Source organism: Drosophila serrata, unplaced genomic scaffold (assembly GCF_035046125.1).
Source record: "Drosophila serrata isolate PLE 108 unplaced genomic scaffold, ASM3504612v1 contig_276, whole genome shotgun sequence".
Taxonomy (NCBI): Eukaryota; Metazoa; Arthropoda; class Insecta; order Diptera; family Drosophilidae; genus Drosophila; species Drosophila serrata.
Window position 1 is genome coordinate 5,148,410 of NW_028257174.1, and position 20,337 is coordinate 5,168,746.

The window sequence follows — 20,337 nt, forward strand, 5'->3', positions numbered from 1 at the left end:
AGCGCCAAGGAGGAGAGCCCTGGTGACCCGCATTCTGAGGACTCGTGCATCTCGGCCTCCCCACAGAGCAAGAACAACCTCCAGGCCAAGCAGCAGCAGCAGCCGCTCAAGCTGACCGTGATCACCCGTCAGGAGCAGCGTTACATTGGATCCAACTGCCTCAACATGACACCGGAGCCGCGGCAGCATAAGCTTATCACCAGGATCATTTCCACTCCGCAGCTAAGCGGCCTGCCCCAGAATCGTTTTGGGTTATGGTGAATGCACTCAGGAGCAGCCACAGGATCAGGATGAGCTGGATCACGCCCTCGCTGACCTCTAGCGTGAGCAGCGCCAAGGAGGAGAGCCCTGGTGACCCGCATTCTGAGGACTCGTGCATCTCGGCCTCCCCACAGAGCAAGAACAACCTCCAGGCCAAGCAGCAGCAGCAGCCGCCCAAGCTGACCGTGATCACCCGCCAGGAGCAGCGTTACATTGGACCCAACTGCCTCTACATGAGACCGGAGCCGCAGCAGCAGAAGCTTATCACCGCAGCTAAGCGGCCTGCCCCAGAATCGTTTTGGGTTATGGTGAATGCACTCAGGAGCAGCCACAGGATCAGGATGAGCTGGATCACGCCCTCGCTGACCTCTAGCGTGAGCAGCGCCAAGGAGGAGAGCCCTGGTGACCCGCATTCTGAGGACTCGTGCATCTCGGCCTCCCCACAGAGCAAGAACAACCTCCAGGCCAAGCAGCAGCAGCAGTCGCTCAAGCTGACCGTGATCACCCGCCAGGAGCAGCGTTACATTGGACCCAACTGCCTCTACATGAGACCGGAGCCGCAGCAGCAGAAACTTATCTCCGCAGCTAAGCGGCCTGCCCCAGAACCGACAGTTTCCCTTCGGTGGTGCCTCTTCCAAGGGCGTGATGCAGCGGTTTATGGCCTCCCATGGCAAGGTGGGCAACATCAGCAATAGCGACACCCTTAAGATGAACACGCGCACGGCGTTGACCTTCCTGGAGAACGGCAACTCGCCAACGAGCATTAACACGGTCACCCCATCACCGCAGCCATCGAGAGGGACACGGAGGGCAGGCCATTACGTCAGGGCTATGTGCCCATCGAGCACAAGATTCAGCAGGAGCTGCAGGACCCCAGGTCGCCGGAGAAGGATCTGAAGCGCCTGCGCAAGATTAAAAGGCAGATCACACTGAAGGCTTCGCTGGAAAAGCTGTGAGTACACGTCAAGCCTTTCAATAATCCTCTTATAATATTACGCTTTTTCGTTTCCAGCCAGCATAACACAGACGACAAGGCCGATGCGGACGACGATGACGAAGAGGACTCTGCTATGGACCCGGAAAACTGCGACATGCCCAGTCCACCTAGGAGTTGGATAGAAATGGGCAAGTTTTAGATAACCTACTTAAAAAAGTTTTATTCTCATTGGATTTTCATTCTTATATCAACAGCAACGAACTGGAGAACGTCCACAAGCCCGCTGGCATTTGCAGCCTGAGTGCAGCCGCCTACATAGCCAATGGAGCCAGGAATGGCAGCACTAAGGCCCAGCTCTGTGATCTGTCGTCCAAGCAGACGCCCTCATCGCGAGGCCCCATTGCCCAGTGGGAAAGCTTGATCAAGAACCGTTTTACAGTGTGACCAACTCATTTGCCACGTCCTTATTTCTAAGTGTGCCCGCTTTGACTGTTCGCTGTTTGCCTGCAAGCATGTGCAACAGCGACGATCACCTGACATGGAAGCCTGTGCAGCTTTTACATTTTACGTTTTGGGTTATGGTGAATGCACGCAGGAGCAGCCACAAGATCAGGATGAGCTGGATCAAGCCCAGGGCGAGGTGGCCACAGCCCGGCCGGCGGCAGTACAGACCACTGATGACCCGCATTCTGAGGACTCGTGCATCTCGGCCTCCCCACAGAGCAAGAACAACCTCCAGGACAAGCAGCAGCAGCAGCCGCCCAAGCTGACCGTGATCACCCGCCAGGAGCAGCGTTACATTGGACCCAACTGCCTCTACATGAGACCGGAGCCGAAGCAGCAGAAGCTTATCACCGCAGCTAAGCGGCCTGCCCCAGAACCGACAGTTTCCCTTCGGTTGTGCCTCTTCCAAGGGCGTGATGCAGCGGTTTATGGCCTCCCATGGCAAGGTGGGCAACATCAGCAACAGCAACACCCTCAAGATGAACACGCGCACGGCGTTGACCTTCCTGGAGAACGGCAACTCGCCAACGAGCATTAACACGGTCACCCCATCACCGCAGCCATCGAAAGGGACACGGAGGGCAGGCCATTACGTCAGGGCTATGTGCCCATCGAGCACAAGATTCAGCAGGAGCTGCAGGACCCCAGGTCGCCGGAGAAGGATCTGAAGCGCCTGCGCAAGATTAAAAGGCAGATCACACTGAAGGCTTCGCTGGAAAAGCTGTGAGTACACGTCAAGCCTTTCAATAATCCTCTTATAATATTACGCTTTTTCGTTTCCAGCCAGCATAACACAGACGACAAGGCCGATGCGGACGACGATGACGAAGAGGACTCTGCTATGGACCCGGAAAACTGCGACATGCCCAGTCCACCTAGGAGTTGGATAGAAATGGGCAAGTTTTAGATAACCTACTTAAAAAAGTTTTATTCTCATTGGATTTTCATTCTTATATCAACAGCAACGAACTGGAGAACGTCCACAAGCCCGCTGGCATTTGCAGCCTGAGTGCAGCCGCCTACATAGCCAATGGAGCCAGGAATGGCAGCACTAAGGCCCAGCTCTGTGATCTGTCGTCCAAGCAGACGCCCTCATCGCGAGGCCCCATTGCCCAGTGGGAAAGCTTGATCAAGAACCGTTTTACAGTGTGACCAACTCATTTGCCACGTCCTTATTTCTAAGTGTGCCCGCTTTGACTGTTCGCTGTTTGCCTGCAAGCATGTGCAACAGCGACGATCACCTGACATGGAAGCCTGTGCAGCTTTTACATTTTACGTTTTGGGTTATGGTGAATGCACGCAGGAGCAGCCACAAGATCAGGATGAGCTGGATCAAGCCCAGGGCGAGGTGGCCACAGCCCGGCCGGCGGCAGTACAGACCACTGATGACCCGCATTCTGAGGACTCGTGGATATCGGCCTCCCCACAGAGCAAGAACAACCTCCAGGCCAAGCAGCAGCAGCAGCCGTCCAAGCTGACCGTGATCACCCGCCAGGAGCAGCGTTACATTGGACCCAACTGCCTCTACATGAGACCGGAGCCGCAGCAGCAGAAGCTTATCACCGCAGCTAAGCGGCCTGCCCCAGAATCGTTTTGGGTTATGGTGAATGCACTCAGGAGCAGCCACAGGATCAGGATGAGCTGGATCACGCCCTCGCTGACCTCTAGCGTGAGCAGCGCCAACGAGGAGAGCCCTGGTGACCCGCATTCTGAGGACTCGTGCATCTCGGCCTCCCCACAGAGCAAGAACAACCTCCAGGCCAAGCAGCAGCAGCAGCCGCTCAAGCTGACCGTGATCACCCGCCAGGAGCAGCGTTACATTGGATCCAACTGCCTCAACATGACACCGGAGCCGCGGCAGCATAAGCTTATCACCAGGATCATTTCCACTCCGCAGCTAAGCGGCCTGCCCCAGAATCGTTTTGGGTTATGGTGAATGCACTCAGGAGCAGCCACAAGATCAGGATGAGCTGGATCACGCCCTCGCTGACCTCTAGCGTGAGCAGCGCCAAGGAGGAGAGCCCTGGTGACCCGCATTCTGAGGACTCGTCCATCTCGGCCTCCCCACAGAGCAAGAACAACCTCCAGGCCAAGCAGCAGCAGCAGCCGCCCAAGCTGACCGTGATCACCCGCCAGGAGCAGCGTTACATTGGATCCAACTGCCTCAACATGACACCGGAGCCGCGGCAGCATAAGCTTATCACCAGGATCATTTCCACTCCGCAGCTAAGCGGCCTGCCCCAGAATCGTTTTGGGTTATGGTGAATGCACTCAGGAGCAGCCACAAGATCAGGATGAGCTGGATCACGCCCTCGCTGACCTCTAGCGTGAGCAGCGCCAAGGAGGAGAGCCCTGGTGACCCGCATTCTGAGGACTCGTGCATCTCGGCCTCCCCACAGAGCAAGAACAACCTCCAGGCCAAGCAGCAGCAGCAGCCGCCCAAGCTGACCGTGATCACCCGCCAGGAGCAGCGTTACATTGGACCCAACTGCCTCTACATGAGACCGGAGCCGCAGCAGCAGAAGCTTATCACCGCAGCTAAGCGGCCTGCCCCAGAATCGTTTTGGGTTATGGTGAATGCACTCAGGAGCAGCCACAGGATCAGGATGAGCTGGATCACGCCCTCGCTGACCTCTAGCGTGAGCAGCGCCAAGGAGGAGAGCCCTGGTGACCCGCATTCTGAGGACTCGTCCATCTCGGCCTCCCCACAGAGCAAGAACAACCTCCAGGCCAAGCAGCAGCAGCAGCCGCCCAAGCTGACCGTGATCACCCGCCAGGAGCAGCGTTACATTGGACCCAACTGCCTCTACATGAGACCGGAGCCGCAGCAGCAGAAGCTTATCACCGCAGCTAAGCGGCCTGCCCCAGAATCGTTTTGGGTTATGGTGAATGCACTCAGGAGCAGCCACAGGATCAGGATGAGCTGGATCACGCCCTCGCTGACCTCTAGCGTGAGCAGCGCCAACGAGGAGAGCCCTGGTGACCCGCATTCTGAGGACTCGTGCATCTCGGCCTCCCCACAGAGCAAGAACAACCTCCAGGCCAAGCAGCAGCAGCAGCCGCTCAAGCTGACCGTGATCACCCGCCAGGAGCAGCGTAACATTGGACCCAACTGCCTCAACATGACACCGGAGCCGCAGCAGCAGAAGCTTATCACCGCAGCTAAGCGGCCTGCCCCAGAACCGACAGTTTCCCTTCGGTGGTGCCTCTTCCAAGGGCGTGATGCAGCGGTTTATGGCTTCCCATGGCAAGGTGGGCAACATCAGCAATAGCAACACCCTCAAGATGAACACGCGCACGGCGTTGACCTTCCCGGAGAACGGCAACTCGCCAACGAGCATTAACACGGTCACCCCATCACCGCAGCCATCGAGAGGGACACGGAGGGCAGGCCATTACGTCAGGGCTATGTGCCCGTCGAGCACAAGATTCAGCAGGAGCTGCAGGACCCCAGGTCGCCGGAGAAGGATCTGAAGCGCCTGCGCAAGATTAAAAGGCAGAACACACTAAAGGCTTCGCTGGAAAAGCTGTGAGTACACGTCAAGCCTTTCAATAATCCTCTTATAATATTACGCTTTTTCGTTTCCAGCCAGCATAACACAGACGACAAGGCCGATGCGGACGACGATGACGAAGAGGACTCTGCTATGGACCCGGAAAACTGCGACATGCCCAGTCCACCTAGGAGTTGGATAGAAATGGGCAAGTTTTAGATACCCTACTTAAAAAAGTTTTATTCTCATTGGATTTTCATTCTTATATCAACAGCAACGAACTGGAGAACGTCCACAAGCCCGCTGGCATTTGCAGCCTGAGTGCAGCCGCCTACATAGCCAATGGAGCCAGGAATGGCAGCACTAAGGCCCAGCTCTGTGATCTGTCGTCCAAGCAGACGCCCTCATCGCGAGGCCCCATTGCCCAGTGGGAAAGCTTGATCAAGAACCGTTTTACAGTGTGACCAACTCATTTGCCACGTCCTTATTTCTAAGTGTGCCCGCTTTGACTGTTCGCTGTTTGCCTGCAAGCATGTGCAACAGCGACGATCACCTGACATGGAACCCTGTGCAGCTTTTACATTTTACGTTTTGGGTTATGGTGAATGCACGCAGGAGCAGCCACAAGATCAGGATGAGCTGGATCAAGCCCAGGGCGAGGTGGCCACAGCCCGGCCGGCGGCAGTACAGACCACTGATGACCCGCATTCTGAGGACTCGTGCATCTCGGCCTCCCCACAGAGCAAGAACAACCTCCAGGCCAAGCAGCAGCAGCAGCCGCCCAAGCTGACCGTGATCACCCGCCAGGAGCAGCGTTACATTGGACCCAACTGCCTCAACATGACACCGGAGCCGCCGCAGCATAAGCTTATCACCAGGATCATTTCCACTCCGCAGCTAAGCGGCCTGCCCCAGAATCGTTTTGGGTTATGGTGAATGCACTCAGGAGCAGCCACAGGATCAGGATGAGCTGGATCACGCCCTCGCTGACCTCTAGCGTGAGCAGCGCCAAGGAGGAGAGCCCTGGTGACCCGCATTCTGAGATCTCGGCCTCCCCACAGAGCAAGAACAACCTCCAGGCCAAGCAGCAGCAGCAGCCGCCCAAGCTGACCGTGATCACCCGCCAGGAGCAGCGTTACATTGGACCCAACTGCCTCTACATGAGACCGGAGCCGCAGCAGCAGAAGCTTATCACCGCAGCTAAGCGGCCTGCCCCAGAATCGTTTTGGGTTATGGTGAATGCACTCAGGAGCAGCCACAGGATCAGGATGAGCTGGATCACGCCCTCGCTGACCTCTAGCGTGAGCAGCGCCAAGGAGGAGAGCCCTGGTGACCCGCATTCTGAGGACTCGTGCATCTCGTCCTCCCCACAGAGCAAGAACAACCTCCAGGCCAAGCAGCAGCAGCAGTCGCTCAAGCTGACCGTGATCACCCGCCAGGAGCAGCGTTACATTGGACCCAACTGCCTCTACATGAGACCGGAGCCGCAGCAGCAGAAACTTATCTCCGCAGCTAAGCGGCCTGCCCCAGAACCGACAGTTTCCCTTCGGTGGTGCCTCTTCCAAGGGCGTGATGCAGCGGTTTATGGCCTCCCATGGCAAGGTGGGCAACATCAGCAATAGCGACACCCTTAAGATGAACACGCGCACGGCGTTGACCTTCCTGGAGAACGGCAACTCGCCAACGAGCATTAACACGGTCACCCCATCACCGCAGCCATCGAGAGGGACACGGAGGGCAGGCCATTACGTCAGGGCTATGTGCCCATCGAGCACAAGATTCAGCAGGAGCTGCAGGACCCCAGGTCGCCGGAGAAGGATCTGAAGCGCCTGCGCAAGATTAAAAGGCAGATCACACTGAAGGCTTCGCTGGAAAAGCTGTGAGTACACGTCAAGCCTTTCAATAATCCTCTTATAATATTACGCTTTTTCGTTTCCAGCCAGCATAACACAGACGACAAGGCCGATGCGGACGAAGATGACGAAGAGGACTCTGCTATGGACCCGGAAAACTGCGACATGCCCAGTCCACCTAGGAGTTGGATAGAAATGGGCAAGTTTTAGATACCCTACTTAAAAAAGTTTTATTCTCATTGGATTTTCATTCTTATATCAACAGCAACGAACTGGAGAACGTCCACAAGCCCGCTGGCATTTGCAGCCTGAGTGCAGCCGCCTACATAGCCAATGGAGCCAGGAATGGCAGCACTAAGGCCCAGCTCTGTGATCTGTCGTCCAAGCAGACGCCCTCATCGCGAGGCCCCATTGCCCAGTGGGAAAGCTTGATCAAGAACCGTTTTACAGTGTGACCAACTCATTTGCCACGTCCTTATTTCTAAGTGTGCCCGCTTTGACTGTTCGCTGTTTGCCTGCAAGCATGTGCAACAGCGACGATCACCTGACATGGAAGCCTGTGCAGCTTTTACATTTTACGTTTTGGGTTATGGTGAATGCACGCAGGAGCAGCCACAAGATCAGGATGAGCTGGATCAAGCCCAGGGCGAGGTGGCCACAGCCCGGCCGGCGGCAGTACAGACCACTGATGACCCGCATTCTGAGGACTCGTGGATATCGGCCTCCCCACAGAGCAAGAACAACCTCCAGGCCAAGCAGCAGCAGCAGCCGTCCAAGCTGACCGTGATCACCCGCCAGGAGCAGCGTTACATTGGACCCAACTGCCTCTACATGAGACCGGAGCCGAAGCAGCAGAAGCTTATCACCGCAGCTAAGCGGCCTGCCCCAGAATCGTTTTGGGTTATGGTGAATGCACTCAGGAGCAGCCACAGGATCAGGATGAGCTGGATCAAGCCCTCGCTGACCTCTAGCTTGAGCAGCGCCAACGAGGAGAGCCCTGGTGACCCGCATTCTGAGGACTCGTGCATCTCGGCCTCCCCACAGAGCAAGAACAACCTCCAGGCCAAGCAGCAGCAGAAGCCGTCCAAGCTGACCGTGATCACCCGCCAGGAGCAGCGTTACATTGGACCCAACTGCCTCAAAATGACACCGGAGCTGGCGCAGCAGAAGCTGACCACCAGGACCATTTCCACTCCGCAGCTGATCGGCCTGCCCCAGAATCGTTTTGGGTTATGGGGAATGCACTCAGGAGCAGCCACAGGATCAGGATGAGCTGGATCAAGCCCTCGCTGACCTCTAGCTTGAGCAGCGCCAAGGAGGAGAGCCCTGGTGACCCGCATTCTGAGGACTCGTGCATCTCGGCCTCCCCACAGAGCAAGAACAACCTCCAGGCCAAGCAGCAGCAGCAGCCGCTCAAGCTGACCGTGATCACCCGCCAGGAGCAGCGTTACATTGGACCCAACTGCCTCAACATGACACCGGAGCCGCAGCAGCAGAAGCTTATCACCAGGATCATTTCCACTCCGCAGCTGATCGGCCTGCCCCAGAATCGTTTTGGGTTATGGTGAATGCACTCAGGAGCAGCCACAGGATCAGGATGAGCTGGATCAAGCCCAGGGCGTGGTGGCCACAGCCCGGCCGGCGGCAGTACAGACCACTGATGACCCGCATTCTGAGGACTCGTGCATCTCGGCCTCCCCACAGAGCAAGAACAACCTCCAGGCCAAGCAGCAGCAGCAGCCGCTCAAGCTGACCGTGATCACCCGCCAGGAGCAGCGTTACATTGGACCCAACTGCCTCAACATGACACCGGAGCCGCCGCAGCATAAGCTTATCACCAGGATCATTTCCACGCCCTCGCTGACCTCTAGCGTGAGCAGCGCCAAGGAGGAGAGCCCTGGTGACCCGCATTCTGAGGACTCGTGCATCTCGGCCTCCCCACAGAGCAAGAACAACCTCCAGGCCAAGCAGCAGCAGCAGCCGCTCAAGCTGACCGTGATCACCCGCCAGGAGCAGCGTTACATTGGACCCAACTGCCTCAACATGACACCGGAGCCGCCGCAGCATAAGCTTATCACCAGGATCATTTCCACTCCGCAGCTGATCGGCCTGCCCCAGAATCGTTTTGGGTTATGGTGAATGCACTCAGGAGCAGCCACAGGATCAGGATGAGCTGGATCAAGCCCAGGGCGTGGTGGCCACAGCCCGGCCGGCGGCAGTACAGACCACTGATGACCCGCATTCTGAGGACTCGTGCATCTCGGCCTCCCCACAGAGCAAGAACAACCTCCAGGCCAAGCAGCAGCAGCAGCCGCTCAAGCTGACCGTGATCACCCGCCAGGAGCAGCGTTACATTGGACCCAACTGCCTCAACATGACACCGGAGCCGCAGCAGTAGAAGCTTATCACCGCAGCTAAGCGGCCTGCCCCAGAATCATTTTGGGTTATGGTGAATGCACTCAGGAGCAGCCACAGGATCAGGATGAGCTTGATCACGCCCTCGCTGACCTCTAGCGTGAGCAGCGCCAACGAGGAGAGCCCTGGTGACCCGCATTCTGAGGACTCGTGCATCTCGGCCTCCCCACAGAGCAAGAACAACCTCCAGGCCAAGCAGCAGCAGCAGCCGCTCAAACTGACCGTGATCACCCGCCAGAAGCAGCGTTACATTGGACCCAACTGCCTCAACATGACACCGGAGCCGGCGCAGCAGAAGCTGACCACCAGGACCATTTCCACTCCGCAGCTGATCGGCCTGCCCCAGAATCGTTTTGGGTTATGGTGAATGCACTCAGGAGCAGCCACAGGATCAGGATGAGCTGGATCACGCCCTCGCTGACCTCTAGCGTGAGCAGCGCCAACGAGGAGAGCCCTGGTGACCCGCATTCTGAGGACTCGTGCATCTCGGCCTCCCCACAGAGCAAGAACAACCTCCAGGCCAAGCAGCAGCAGCAGCCGCTCAAACTGACCGTGATCACCCGCCAGAAGCAGCGTTACATTGGACCCAACTGCCTCAACATCACATCGGAGGCGCAGCAGCAGAAGCTAATCACCGCAGCTAAGCGGCCTGCTCCAGAACCGACAGTTTGCCTTCGGTGGTGCCTCTTCCAAGGGCGTGATGCAGCGGTTTATGGCCTCCCATGGCAAGGTGGGCAACATCAGCAACAGCAACACCCTCAAGATGAACACGCGCACGGCGTTGACCTTCCCGGAGAACGGCAACTCGCCAACGAGCATTAACACGGTCACCCCATCACCGCAGCCATCGAAAGGGACACGGAGGGCAGGCCATTACGTCAGGGCTATGTGCCCATCGAGCACAAGATTCAGCAGGAGCTGCAGGACCCCAGGTCGCCGGAGAAGGATCTGAAGCGCCTGCGCAAGATTAAAAGGCAGATCACACTGAAGGCTTCGCTGGAAAAGCTGTGAGTACACGTCAAGCCTTTCAATAATCCTCTTATAATATTACGCTTTTTCGTTTCCAGCCAGCATAACACAGACGACAAGGCCGATGCGGACGAAGATGACGAAGAGGACTCTGCTATGGACCCGGAAAACTGCGACATGCCCAGTCCACCTAGGAGTTGGATAGAAATGGGCAAGTTTTAGATAACCTACTTAAAAAAGTTTTATTCTCATTGGATTTTCATTCTTATATCAACAGCAACGAACTGGAGAACGTCCACAAGCCCGCTGGCATTTGCAGCCTGAGTGCAGCCGCCTACATAGCCAATGGAGCCAGGAATGGCAGCACTAAGGCCCAGCTCTGTGATCTGTTGTCCAAGCAGACGCCCTCATCGCGAGGCCCCATTGCCCAGTGGGAAAGCTTGATCAAGAACCGTTTTACAGTGTGACCAACTCATTATTTCGAAGTGTGGCCGCTTTGACTGTTCGCTGTTTGCCTGCAGCCATGTGCAGCAGCGTCGATCAACTACTGTCAGAAAACCACGTGCAGCTTTGACATCCTACTTTTTAGGTTATGGAAAATGCACTCAGGAGCAGCCACAGGAAAAGGATGAGCTGGATAAAGACCAGGTCATGCTGGTCACAGTCCAGCCGGCGGCAGTGCAGACCACTTCGCTCCTGCTGCCCATTGATGAGCTATCCAATACCCCCTCGCTGAGGAGGAGAGCCCTGGTGACCCGCATTTTGATGACTCGGGCATCTCGGCCTCCCCACAGAGCAAGAACAACCTTCAGGCCAAGCAGCAGCAGCAGCCGGAGCCGCAGCAGCAGAAGCTTATCACCGCAGCTAAGCGACGTGCCCCAGAATCGTTTTGGGTTATGGTGAATGCACTCAGGAGCAGCCACAGGATCAGGATGAGCTGGATCAAGCCCAGGGCGTGGTGGCCACAGCCCAACTGCCCAACTGCCTCAACATGACACCGGAGCCGCAGCAGCAGAAGCTTATCACCGCAGCTAAGCGGCCTGCCCCAGAATCGTTTTGGGTTATGGTGAATGCACTCAGGAGCAGCCACAGGATCAGGATGAGCTGGATCACGCCCTCGCTGACCTCTAGCGTGAGCAGCGCCAACGAGGAGAGCCCTGGTGACCCGCATTCTGAGGACTCGTGCATCTCGGCCTCCCCACAGAGCAAGAACAGCCTCCAGGCCAAGCAGCAGCTGCAGCCGCTCTAGCTGACCGTGATCACCCGCCAGGAGCAGCGTTACATTGGACCCAACTGCCTCAACATGACACCGGAGCCGCAGCAGCAGAAGCTTATCACCGCAGCTAAGCGGCCTGCTCCAAAACCGACAGTTTGCCTTCGGTGGTGCCTCTTCCAAGGGCGTGATGCAGCGGTTTATGGCCTCCCATGGCAAGGTGGTCAACATCAGCAACAGCAACACCCTCAAGATGAACACGCGCACGGCGTTGACCTTCCTGGAGAACGGCAACTCGCCAACGAGCATTAGCACGGTCACCCCATCACCGCAGCCATCGAGAGGGACACGGAGGGCAGGCTGTTACGTTAGGGCTATGTGCCCATCGAGCACAAGATTCAGCAGGAGCTGCAGGACCCCAGGTCGCCGGAGAAGGATCTGAAGCGCCTGCGCAAGATTAAAAGGCAGATCACACTGAAGGCTTCGCTGGAAAAGCTGTGAGTACACGTCAAGCCTTTCAATAATCCTCTTATAATATTACGCTTTTTCGTTTCCAGCCAGCATAACACAGACGACAAGGCCGATGCGGACGAAGATGACGAAGAGGACTCTGCTATGGACCCGGAAAACTGCGACATGCCCAGTCCACCTAGGAGTTGGATAGAAATGGGCAAGTTTTAGATAACCTACTTAAAAAAGTTTTATTCTCATTGGATTTTCATTCTTATATCAACAGCAACGAACTGGAGAACGTCCACAAGCCCGCTGGCATTTGCAGCCTGAGTGCAGCCGCCTACATAGCCAATGGAGCCAGGAATGGCAGCACTAAGGCCCAGCTCTGTGATCTGTCGTCCAAGCAGACGCCCTCATCGCGAGGCCCCATTGCCCAGTGGGAAAGCTTGATCAAGAACCGTTTTACAGTGTGACCAACTCATTTGCCACGTCCTTATTTCTAAGTGTGCCCGCTTTGACTGTTCGCTGTTTGCCTGCAAGCATGTGCAACAGCGACGATCACCTGACATGGAACCCTGTGCAGCTTTTACATTTTACGTTTTGGGTTATGGTGAATGCACGCAGGAGCAGCCACAAGATCAGGATGAGCTGGATCAAGCCCAGGGCGAGGTGGCCACAGCCCGGCCGGCGGCAGTACAGACCACTGATGACCCGCATCCTGAGGACTCGTGCATCTCGGCCTCCCCACAGAGCAAGAACAACCTCCAGGCCAAGCAGCAGCAGCAGCCGCTCAAGCTGACCGTGATCACCCGCCAGGAGCAGCGTTACATTGGACCCAACTGCCTCAACATGACACCGGAGCCGCAGCAGCAGAAGCTTATCACCAGGATCATTTCCACTCCGCAGCTGATCGGCCTGCCCCAGAATCGTTTTGGGTTATGGTGAATGCACTCAGGAGCAGCCACAGGATCAGGATGAGCTGGATCAAGCCCAGGGCGTGGTGGCCACAGCCCGGCCGGCGGCAGTACAGACCACTGATGACCCGCATTCTGAGGACTCGTGAATCTCGGCCTCCCCACAGAGCAAGAACAACCTCAAGGCCAAGCAGCAGCAGCAGTCGCTCAAGCTGACCACGATCATCCGCCAGGAACAGCGTTACATTGGACCCAACTGCCTCAACATGACACCGGAGCCGCAGCAGCAGAAGCTTATCACCGCAGCTAAGCGGCCTGCCCCAGAACCGACAGTTTCCCTTCGGTGGTGCCCCTTCCAAGGGCGTGATGCAGCGGTTGCAGCGGTGGGCAACATCAGCAACAGCAACACCCTCAAGATGAACACGCGCACGGCGTTGACCTTCCCGGAGAACGGCAACTCGCCAACGAGCATTAACACGGTCACCCCATCACCGCAGCCATCGAAAGGGACACGGAGGGCAGGCCATTACGTCAGGGCTATGTGCCCGTCGAGCACAAGATTCAGCAGGAGCTGCAGGAGCCCAAGTCGCGGGAGAAGGAGCTGAAGCGCCTGCGCATGATTAAAAGGCAGAACACACTGAAGGCTTCGCTGGAAAAGCTGTGAGTACACGTCAAGCCTTTCAATAATCCTCTTATAATATTACGCTTTTTCGTTTCCAGCCAGCATAACACAGACGACAAGGCCGATGCGGACGACGATGACGAAGAGGACTCTGCTATGGACCCGGAAAACTGCGACATGCCCAGTCCACCTAGGAGTTGGATAGAAATGGGCAAGTTTTAGATAACCTACTTAAAAAAGTTTTATTCTCATTGGATTTTCATTCTTATATCAACAGCAACGAACTGGAGAACGTCCATAAGCCCGCTGGCATTTGCAGCCTGAGTGCAGCCGCCTACATAGCCAATGGAGCCAGGAATGGCAGCACTAAGGCCCAGCTCTGTGATCTGTCGTCCAAGCAGACGCCCTCATCGCGAGGCCCCATTGCCCAGTGGGAAAGCTTGATCAAGAACCGTTTTACAGTGTGACCAACTCATTTGCCACGTCCTTATTTCTAAGTGTGCCCGCTTTGACTGTTCGCTGTTTGCCTGCAAGCATGTGCAACAGCGACGATCACCTGACATGGAACCCTGTGCAGCTTTTACATTTTACGTTTTGGGTTATGGTGAATGCACGCAGGAGCAGCCACAAGATCAGGATGAGCTGGATCAAGCCCAGGGCGAGGTGGCCACAGCCCGGCCGGCGGCAGTACAGACCACTGATGACCCGCATCCTGAGGACTCGTGCATCTCGGCCTCCCCACAGAGCAAGAACAACCTCCAGGCCAAGCAGCAGCAGCAGCCGCTCAAGCTGACCGTGATCACCCGCCAGGAGCAGCGTTACATTGGACCCAACTGCCTCAACATGACACCGGAGCTGGCGCAGCAGAAGCTGACCACCAGGATCATTTCCACTCCGCAGCTGATCGGCCTGCCCCAGAATCGTTTTGGGTTATGGTGAATGCACTCAGGAGCATCCACAAGATCAGGATGAGCTGGATCAAGCCCAGGGCGTGGTGGCCACAGCCCGGCCGGCGGCAGTACAGACCACTGATGACCCGCATTCTGAGGACTCGTGAATCTCGGCCTCCCCACAGAGCAAGAACAACCTCCAGGCTAAGCAGCAGCAGCAGCCGCTCAAGCTGACCGTGATCACCCGCCAGGAGCAGCGTTACATTGGACCCAACTGCCTCAACATGACACCGGAGCCGCAGCAGCAGAAGCTTATCACCAGGATCATTTCCACTCCGCAGCTGATCGGCCTGCCCCAGAATCGTTTTGGGTTATGGTGAATGCACTCAGGAGCAGCCACAGGATCAGGATGAGCTGGATCAAGCCCAGGGCGTGGTGGCCACAGCCCGGCTGGCGGCAGTACAGACCACTGATGACCCGCATTCTGAGGACTCGTGAATCTCGGCCTCCCCACAGAGCAAGAACAACCTCAAGGCCAAGCAGCAGCAGCAGTCGCTCAAGCTGACCACGATCATCCGCCAGGAACAGCGTTACATTGGACCCAACTGCCTCAACATGACACCGGAGCCGCAGCAGCAGAAGCTTATCACCGCAGCTAAGCGGCCTGCCCCAGAACCGACAGTTTCCCTTCGGTGGTGCCCCTTCCAAGGGCGTGATGCAGCGGTTGCAGCGGTGGGCAACATCAGCAACAGCAACACCCTCAAGATGAACACGCGCACGGCGTTGACCTTCCCGGAGAACGGCAACTCGCCAACGAGCATTAACACGGTCACCCCATCACCGCAGCCATCGAAAGGGACACGGAGGGCAGGCCATTACGTCAGGGCTATGTGCCCGTCGAGCACAAGATTCAGCAGGAGCTGCAGGAGCCCAAGTCGCGGGAGAAGGAGCTGAAGCGCCTGCGCATGATTAAAAGGCAGAACACACTGAAGGCTTCGCTGGAAAAGCTGTGAGTACACGTCAAGCCTTTCAATAATCCTCTTATAATATTACGCTTTTTCGTTTCCAGCCAGCATAACACAGACGACAAGGCCGATGCGGACGACGATGACGAAGAGGACTCTGCTATGGACCCGGAAAACTGCGACATGCCCAGTCCACCTAGGAGTTGGATAGAAATGGGCAAGTTTTAGATAACCTACTTAAAAAAGTTTTATTCTCATTGGATTTTCATTCTTATATCAACAGCAACGAACTGGAGAACGTCCACAAGCCCGCTGGCATTTGCAGCCTGAGTGCAGCCGCCTACATAGCCAATGGAGCCAGGAATGGCAGCACTAAGGCCCAGCTCTGTGATCTGTCGTCCAAGCAGACGCCCTCATCGCGAGGCCCCATTGCCCAGTGGGAAAGCTTGATCAAGAACCGTTTTACAGTGTGACCAACTCATTTGCCACGTCCTTATTTCTAAGTGTGCCCGCTTTGACTGTTCGCTGTTTGCCTGCAAGCATGTGCAACAGCGACGATCACCTGACATGGAACCCTGTGCAGCTTTTACATTTTACGTTTTGGGTTATGGTGAATGCACGCAGGAGCAGCCACAAGATCAGGATGAGCTGGATCAAGCCCAGGGCGAGGTGGCCACAGCCCGGCCGGCGGCAGTACAGACCACTGATGACCCGCATCCTGAGGACTCGTGCATCTCGGCCTCCCCACAGAGCAAGAACAACCTCCAGGCCAAGCAGCAGCAGCAGCCGCTCAAGCTGACCGTGATCACCCGCCAGGAGCAGCGTTACATTGGACCCAACTGCCTCAACATGACACCGGAGCTGGCGCAGCAGAAGCTGACCACCAGGATCATTTCCACTCCGCAGCTGATCGGCCTGCCCCAGAATCGTTTTGGGTTATGGTGAATGCACTCAGGAGCATCCACAAGATCAGGATGAGCTGGATCAAGCCCAGGGCGTGGTGGCCACAGCCCGGCCGGCGGCAGTACAGACCACTGATGACCCGCATTCTGAGGACTCGTGAATCTCGGCCTCCCCACAGAGCAAGAACAACCTCCAGGCTAAGCAGCAGCAGCAGCCGCTCAAGCTGACCGTGATCACCCGCCAGGAGCAGCGTTACATTGGACCCAACTGCCTCAACATGACACCGGAGCCGCAGCAGCAGAAGCTTATCACCAGGATCATTTCCACTCCGCAGCTGATCGGCCTGCCCCAGAATCGTTTTGGGTTATGGTGAATGCACTCAGGAGCAGCCACAGGATCAGGATGAGCTGGATCAAGCCCAGGGCGTGGTGGCCACAGCCCGGCTGGCGGCAGTACAGACCACTGATGACCCGCATTCTGAGGACTCGTGAATCTCGGCCTCCCCACAGAGCAAGAACAACCTCAAGGCCAAGCAGCAGCAGCAGTCGCTCAAGCTGACCACGATCATCCGCCAGGAACAGCGTTACATTGGACCCAACTGCCTCAACATGACACCGGAGCCGCAGCAGCAGAAGCTTATCACCGCAGCTAAGCGGCCTGCCCCAGAACCGACAGTTTCCCTTCGGTGGTGCCCCTTCCAAGGGCGTGATGCAGCGGTTGCAGCGGTGGGCAACATCAGCAACAGCAACACCCTCAAGATGAACACGCGCACGGCGTTGACCTTCCCGGAGAACGGCAACTCGCCAACGAGCATTAACACGGTCACCCCATCACCGCAGCCATCGAAAGGGACACGGAGGGCAGGCCATTACGTCAGGGCTATGTGCCCGTCGAGCACAAGATTCAGCAGGAGCTGCAGGAGCCCAAGTCGCGGGAGAAGGAGCTGAAGCGCCTGCGCATGATTAAAAGGCAGAACACACTGAAGGCTTCGCTGGAAAAGCTGTGAGTACACGTCAAGCCTTTCAATAATCCTCTTATAATATTACGCTTTTTCGTTTCCAGCCAGCATAACACAGACGACAAGGCCGATGCGGACGACGATGACGAAGAGGACTCTGCTATGGACCCGGAAAACTGCGACATGCCCAGTCCACCTAGGAGTTGGATAGAAATGGGCAAGTTTTAGATAACCTACTTAAAAAAGTTTTATTCTCATTGGATTTTCATTCTTATATCAACAGCAACGAACTGGAGAACGTCCACAAGCCCGCTGGCATTTGCAGCCTGAGTGCAGCCGCCTACATAGCCAATGGAGCCAGGAATGGCAGCACTAAGGCCCAGCTCTGTGATCTGTCGTCCAAGCAGACGCCCTCATCGCGAGGCCCCATTGCCCAGTGGGAAAGCTTGATCAAGAACCGTTTTACAGTGTGACCAACTCATTTGCCACGTCCTTATTTCTAAGTGTGCCCGCTTTGACTGTTCGCTGTTTGCCTGCAAGCATGTGCAACAGCGACGATCACCTGACATGGAACCCTGTGCAGCTTTTACATTTTACGTTTTGGGTTATGGTGAATGCACGCAGGAGCAGCCACAAGATCAGGATGAGCTGGATCAAGCCCTCGCTGACCTCTAGCGTGAGCAGCCCCAAGGAGGAGAGCCCTGGTGACCCGCATTCTGAGGACTCGTGCATCTCGGCCTCCCCACAGAGCAAGAACAACCTCCAGGCCAAGCAGCAGCAGCAGCCGCTCAAGCTGACCGTGATCACCCGCCAGGAGCAGCGTTACATTGGACCCAACTGCCTCAACATGACACCGGAGCCGCCGCAGCATAAGCTTATCACCAGGATCATTTCCACTCCGCAGCTAAGTGGCCTGCCCCAGAATCGTTTTGGGTTATGGTGAATGCACTCAGGAGCAGCCACAGGATCAGGATGAGCTGGATCACGCCCTCGCTGACCTCTAGCGTGAGCAGCCCCAAGGAGGAGAGCCCTGGTGACCCGCATTCTGAGGACTCGTGCATCTCGGCCTCCCCACAGAGCAAGAACAACCTCCAGGCCAAGCAGCAGCAGCAGCCGCTCAAACTGACCGTGATCACCCGCCAGAAGCAGCGTTACATTGGACCCAACTGCCTCAACATCACATCGGAGGCGCAGCAGCAGAAGCTAATCACCGCAGCTAAGCGGCCTGCTCCAGAACCGACAGTTTGCCTTCGGTGGTGCCTCTTCCAAGGGCGTGATGCAGCGGTTTATTGCCTCCCATGGCAAGGTGGGCAACATCAGCAACAGCAACACCCTCAAGATGAACACGCGCACGGCGTTGACCTTCCCGGAGAACGGCAACTCGCCAACGAGCATTAACACGGTCACCCCATCACCGCAGCCATCGAAAGGGACACGGAGGGCAGGCCATTACGTCAGGGCTATGTTCCCGTCGAGCACAAGATTCAGCAGGAGCTGCAGGACCCCAGGTCGCCGGAGAAGGATCTGAAGCGCCTGCGCAAGATTAAAAGGCAGATCACACTGAAGGCTTCGCTGGAAAAGCTGTGAGTACGCATCAAGCCTTTCAAGAATCCTCTTATAATATTACGCTTTTTCGTTTCCAGCCAGCATAACACACGACAAGGCCGATGCGGACGACGATGACGAAGAGGACTCTGCTATGGACCCGGAAAAGTGCGACATGCCCGGTCCACTCATAAGTTGGATAGAAATGGGCAAGTTTTAGATAACCTACTTAAAAAAGTTTTATTCTCATTGGATTTTCATTCTTATATCAACAGCAACGAACTGGAGAACGTCCACAAGCCCGCTGACATTTGCAGCCTGAGTGCAGCCGGCTACATAGCCAATGGAGCCAGGAATGGCAGCACTAAGGGGATGCGTCTGGCCATGTCGCTGGCCCAGCTCTGTGATCTGTCGTCCAAGCAGGCGCTCTCATCGCGTGGCCCCATTGCCCAGTGGGAAAGCTTGATCAAGAACCGTTTTACAGTGTGACCAACTCATTATTTCGAAGTGTGGCCGCTTTGACTGTTCGCTGTTTGCCTGCAGCCATGTGCAGCAGCGTCGATCAACTACTGTCAGAAAACCACGTGCAGCTTTGACATCCTACTTTTTAGGTTATGGAAAATGCACTCAGGAGCAGCCACAGGAAAAGGATGAGCTGGATAAAGACCAGGTCATGCTGGTCACAGTCCAGCCGGTGGCAGTGCAGACCACTTCGCTCCTGCTGCCCATTGATGAGCTATCCAATACCCCCTCGCTGAGGAGGAGAGCCCTGGTGACCCGCATTTTGATGACTCGGGCATCTCGGCCTCCCCACAGAGCAAGAACAACCTTCAGGCCAAGCAGCAGCAGCAGCCGGAGCCGCAGCAGCCGGAGCCGCAGCAGCAGAAGCTTATCACCGCAGCTAAGCGGCCTGCCCCAGAATCGTTTTGGGTTATGGTGAATGCACTCAGGAGCAGCCACAGGATCAGGATGAGCTGGATCACGCCCTCGCTAACCTCTAGCGTGAGCAGCGCCAACGAGGAGAGCCCTGGTGACCCGCATTCTGAGGACTCGTGCATCTCGGCCTCCCCACAGAGCAAGAACAGCCTCCAGGCCAAGCAGCAGCTGCAGCCGCTCTAGCTGACCGTGATCACCCGCCAGGAGCAGCGTTACATTGGACCCAACTGCCTCAACATGACACCGGAGCCGCAGCAGCAGAAGCTTATCACCGCAGCTAAGCGGCCTGCTCCAAAACCGACAGTTTGCCTTCGGTGGTGCCTCTTCCAAGGGCGTGATGCAGCGGTTTATGGCCTCCCATGGCAAGGTGGGCAACATCAGCAACAGCAACACCCTCAAGATGAACACGCGCACGGCGTTGACCTTCCTGGAGAACGGCAACTCGCCAACGAGCATTAGCACGGTCACCCCATCACCGCAGCCATCGAGAGGGACACGGAGGGCA

At 56.5% G+C, this 20,337-nt stretch overlaps 7 protein-coding genes and 1 pseudogene across 7 annotated transcripts; all 8 read left to right on the forward strand.

Annotated features, from left to right (window-relative positions):
• The first annotated feature begins 602 nt into the window (after nucleotides 1-602).
• LOC147643220 (uncharacterized) lies at nucleotides 603-1,642 on the forward strand. Its single transcript, XM_086835208.1, has 5 exons — nucleotides 603-635; nucleotides 847-1,032; nucleotides 1,089-1,213; nucleotides 1,274-1,390; nucleotides 1,453-1,642. Exons 1-5 carry the CDS (start codon nucleotides 603-605, stop codon nucleotides 1,640-1,642), a joined length of 651 nt encoding a protein of 216 aa, XP_086691334.1.
• Nucleotides 1,643-4,620: 2,978 nt separating this feature from the next.
• LOC110179598 (uncharacterized) lies at nucleotides 4,621-5,660 on the forward strand. Its single transcript, XM_086835209.1, has 4 exons — nucleotides 4,621-4,653; nucleotides 4,865-5,112; nucleotides 5,292-5,408; nucleotides 5,471-5,660. Exons 1-4 carry the CDS (start codon nucleotides 4,621-4,623, stop codon nucleotides 5,658-5,660), a joined length of 588 nt encoding a protein of 195 aa, XP_086691335.1.
• Nucleotides 5,283-8,114, forward strand: LOC147643221 (uncharacterized). Its single transcript, XM_086835697.1, has 4 exons — nucleotides 5,283-5,404; nucleotides 5,471-7,075; nucleotides 7,136-7,248; nucleotides 7,315-8,114. The coding sequence occupies exon 2, from the start codon at nucleotides 6,126-6,128 to the stop codon at nucleotides 6,816-6,818; it is 693 nt and encodes a 230-aa protein (XP_086691823.1). The 5' UTR covers nucleotides 5,283-5,404; nucleotides 5,471-6,125; the 3' UTR covers nucleotides 6,819-7,075; nucleotides 7,136-7,248; nucleotides 7,315-8,114.
• LOC147643222 (uncharacterized) lies at nucleotides 6,832-7,504 on the forward strand. Its single transcript, XM_086835210.1, has 4 exons — nucleotides 6,832-6,894; nucleotides 6,951-7,075; nucleotides 7,136-7,252; nucleotides 7,315-7,504. The coding sequence occupies exons 1-4, from the start codon at nucleotides 6,832-6,834 to the stop codon at nucleotides 7,502-7,504; spliced, it is 495 nt and encodes a 164-aa protein (XP_086691336.1).
• Nucleotides 8,115-9,426: 1,312 nt separating the features above from the next.
• On the forward strand, nucleotides 9,427-13,846 carry LOC147643223 (uncharacterized). Its single transcript, XM_086835698.1, has 6 exons — nucleotides 9,427-10,471; nucleotides 10,532-10,644; nucleotides 10,711-12,143; nucleotides 12,204-12,316; nucleotides 12,383-13,673; nucleotides 13,734-13,846. The coding sequence occupies exon 5, from the start codon at nucleotides 12,667-12,669 to the stop codon at nucleotides 13,042-13,044; it is 378 nt and encodes a 125-aa protein (XP_086691824.1). The 5' UTR covers nucleotides 9,427-10,471; nucleotides 10,532-10,644; nucleotides 10,711-12,143; nucleotides 12,204-12,316; nucleotides 12,383-12,666; the 3' UTR covers nucleotides 13,045-13,673; nucleotides 13,734-13,846.
• On the forward strand, nucleotides 11,900-12,572 carry LOC147643224 (uncharacterized). The gene is made up of 4 exons (XM_086835212.1): nucleotides 11,900-11,962; nucleotides 12,019-12,143; nucleotides 12,204-12,320; nucleotides 12,383-12,572. Exons 1-4 carry the CDS (start codon nucleotides 11,900-11,902, stop codon nucleotides 12,570-12,572), a joined length of 495 nt encoding a protein of 164 aa, XP_086691338.1.
• A 1,135-nt stretch (nucleotides 13,847-14,981) lies between the features above and the next one.
• LOC147643225 (uncharacterized) lies at nucleotides 14,982-17,882 on the forward strand. Its single transcript, XM_086835213.1, has 6 exons — nucleotides 14,982-15,534; nucleotides 15,595-15,707; nucleotides 15,774-16,418; nucleotides 17,233-17,395; nucleotides 17,456-17,568; nucleotides 17,635-17,882. Exons 3-6 carry the CDS (start codon nucleotides 16,058-16,060, stop codon nucleotides 17,679-17,681), a joined length of 684 nt encoding a protein of 227 aa, XP_086691339.1. The 5' UTR covers nucleotides 14,982-15,534; nucleotides 15,595-15,707; nucleotides 15,774-16,057; the 3' UTR covers nucleotides 17,682-17,882.
• A 112-nt stretch (nucleotides 17,883-17,994) lies between these two features.
• LOC147643226 (uncharacterized) lies at nucleotides 17,995-19,105 on the forward strand (annotated as a pseudogene).
• The last annotated feature ends 1,232 nt before the right edge of the window (nucleotides 19,106-20,337 follow it).

Bases quoted from the DNA above. Each gene is read 5' to 3' on its own strand.
- LOC147643220 (XM_086835208.1), top strand. From the start codon at position 603: ATGAGCTGGATCACGCCCTCGCTGACCTCTAGC. The intron at 1,214-1,273 runs GTGAGTACACGT...TTTCGTTTCCAG, and splicing joins AAGGCTTCGCTGGAAAAGCT to CCAGCATAACACAGACGACA. The intron at 1,391-1,452 runs GTTTTAGATAAC...TTATATCAACAG, and splicing joins AGTTGGATAGAAATGGGCAA to CAACGAACTGGAGAACGTCC.
- LOC110179598 (XM_086835209.1), top strand. From the start codon at position 4,621: ATGAGCTGGATCACGCCCTCGCTGACCTCTAGC. The intron at 5,113-5,291 runs GTGCCCGTCGAG...TTTCGTTTCCAG, and splicing joins GGCCATTACGTCAGGGCTAT to CCAGCATAACACAGACGACA. The intron at 5,409-5,470 runs GTTTTAGATACC...TTATATCAACAG, and splicing joins AGTTGGATAGAAATGGGCAA to CAACGAACTGGAGAACGTCC.
- LOC147643221 (XM_086835697.1), top strand. From the start codon at position 6,126: ATGGTGAATGCACTCAGGAGCAGCCACAGGATCAGGATGAGCTGGATC.
- LOC147643222 (XM_086835210.1), top strand. From the start codon at position 6,832: ATGAACACGCGCACGGCGTTGACCTTCCTGGAGAACGGCAACTCGCCA. The intron at 6,895-6,950 runs GTCACCCCATCA...CCATTACGTCAG, and splicing joins CGCCAACGAGCATTAACACG to GGCTATGTGCCCATCGAGCA. The intron at 7,076-7,135 runs GTGAGTACACGT...TTTCGTTTCCAG, and splicing joins AAGGCTTCGCTGGAAAAGCT to CCAGCATAACACAGACGACA.
- LOC147643224 (XM_086835212.1), top strand. From the start codon at position 11,900: ATGAACACGCGCACGGCGTTGACCTTCCTGGAGAACGGCAACTCGCCA. The intron at 11,963-12,018 runs GTCACCCCATCA...CTGTTACGTTAG, and splicing joins CGCCAACGAGCATTAGCACG to GGCTATGTGCCCATCGAGCA. The intron at 12,144-12,203 runs GTGAGTACACGT...TTTCGTTTCCAG, and splicing joins AAGGCTTCGCTGGAAAAGCT to CCAGCATAACACAGACGACA.
- LOC147643223 (XM_086835698.1), top strand. From the start codon at position 12,667: ATGGAACCCTGTGCAGCTTTTACATTTTACGTTTTGGGTTATGGTGAA.
- LOC147643225 (XM_086835213.1), top strand. From the start codon at position 16,058: ATGGAACCCTGTGCAGCTTTTACATTTTACGTTTTGGGTTATGGTGAA. The intron at 16,419-17,232 runs GTTTTGGGTTAT...CCATCACCGCAG, and splicing joins GATCGGCCTGCCCCAGAATC to CCATCGAAAGGGACACGGAG. The intron at 17,569-17,634 runs GCAAGTTTTAGA...TTATATCAACAG, and splicing joins TAGGAGTTGGATAGAAATGG to CAACGAACTGGAGAACGTCC.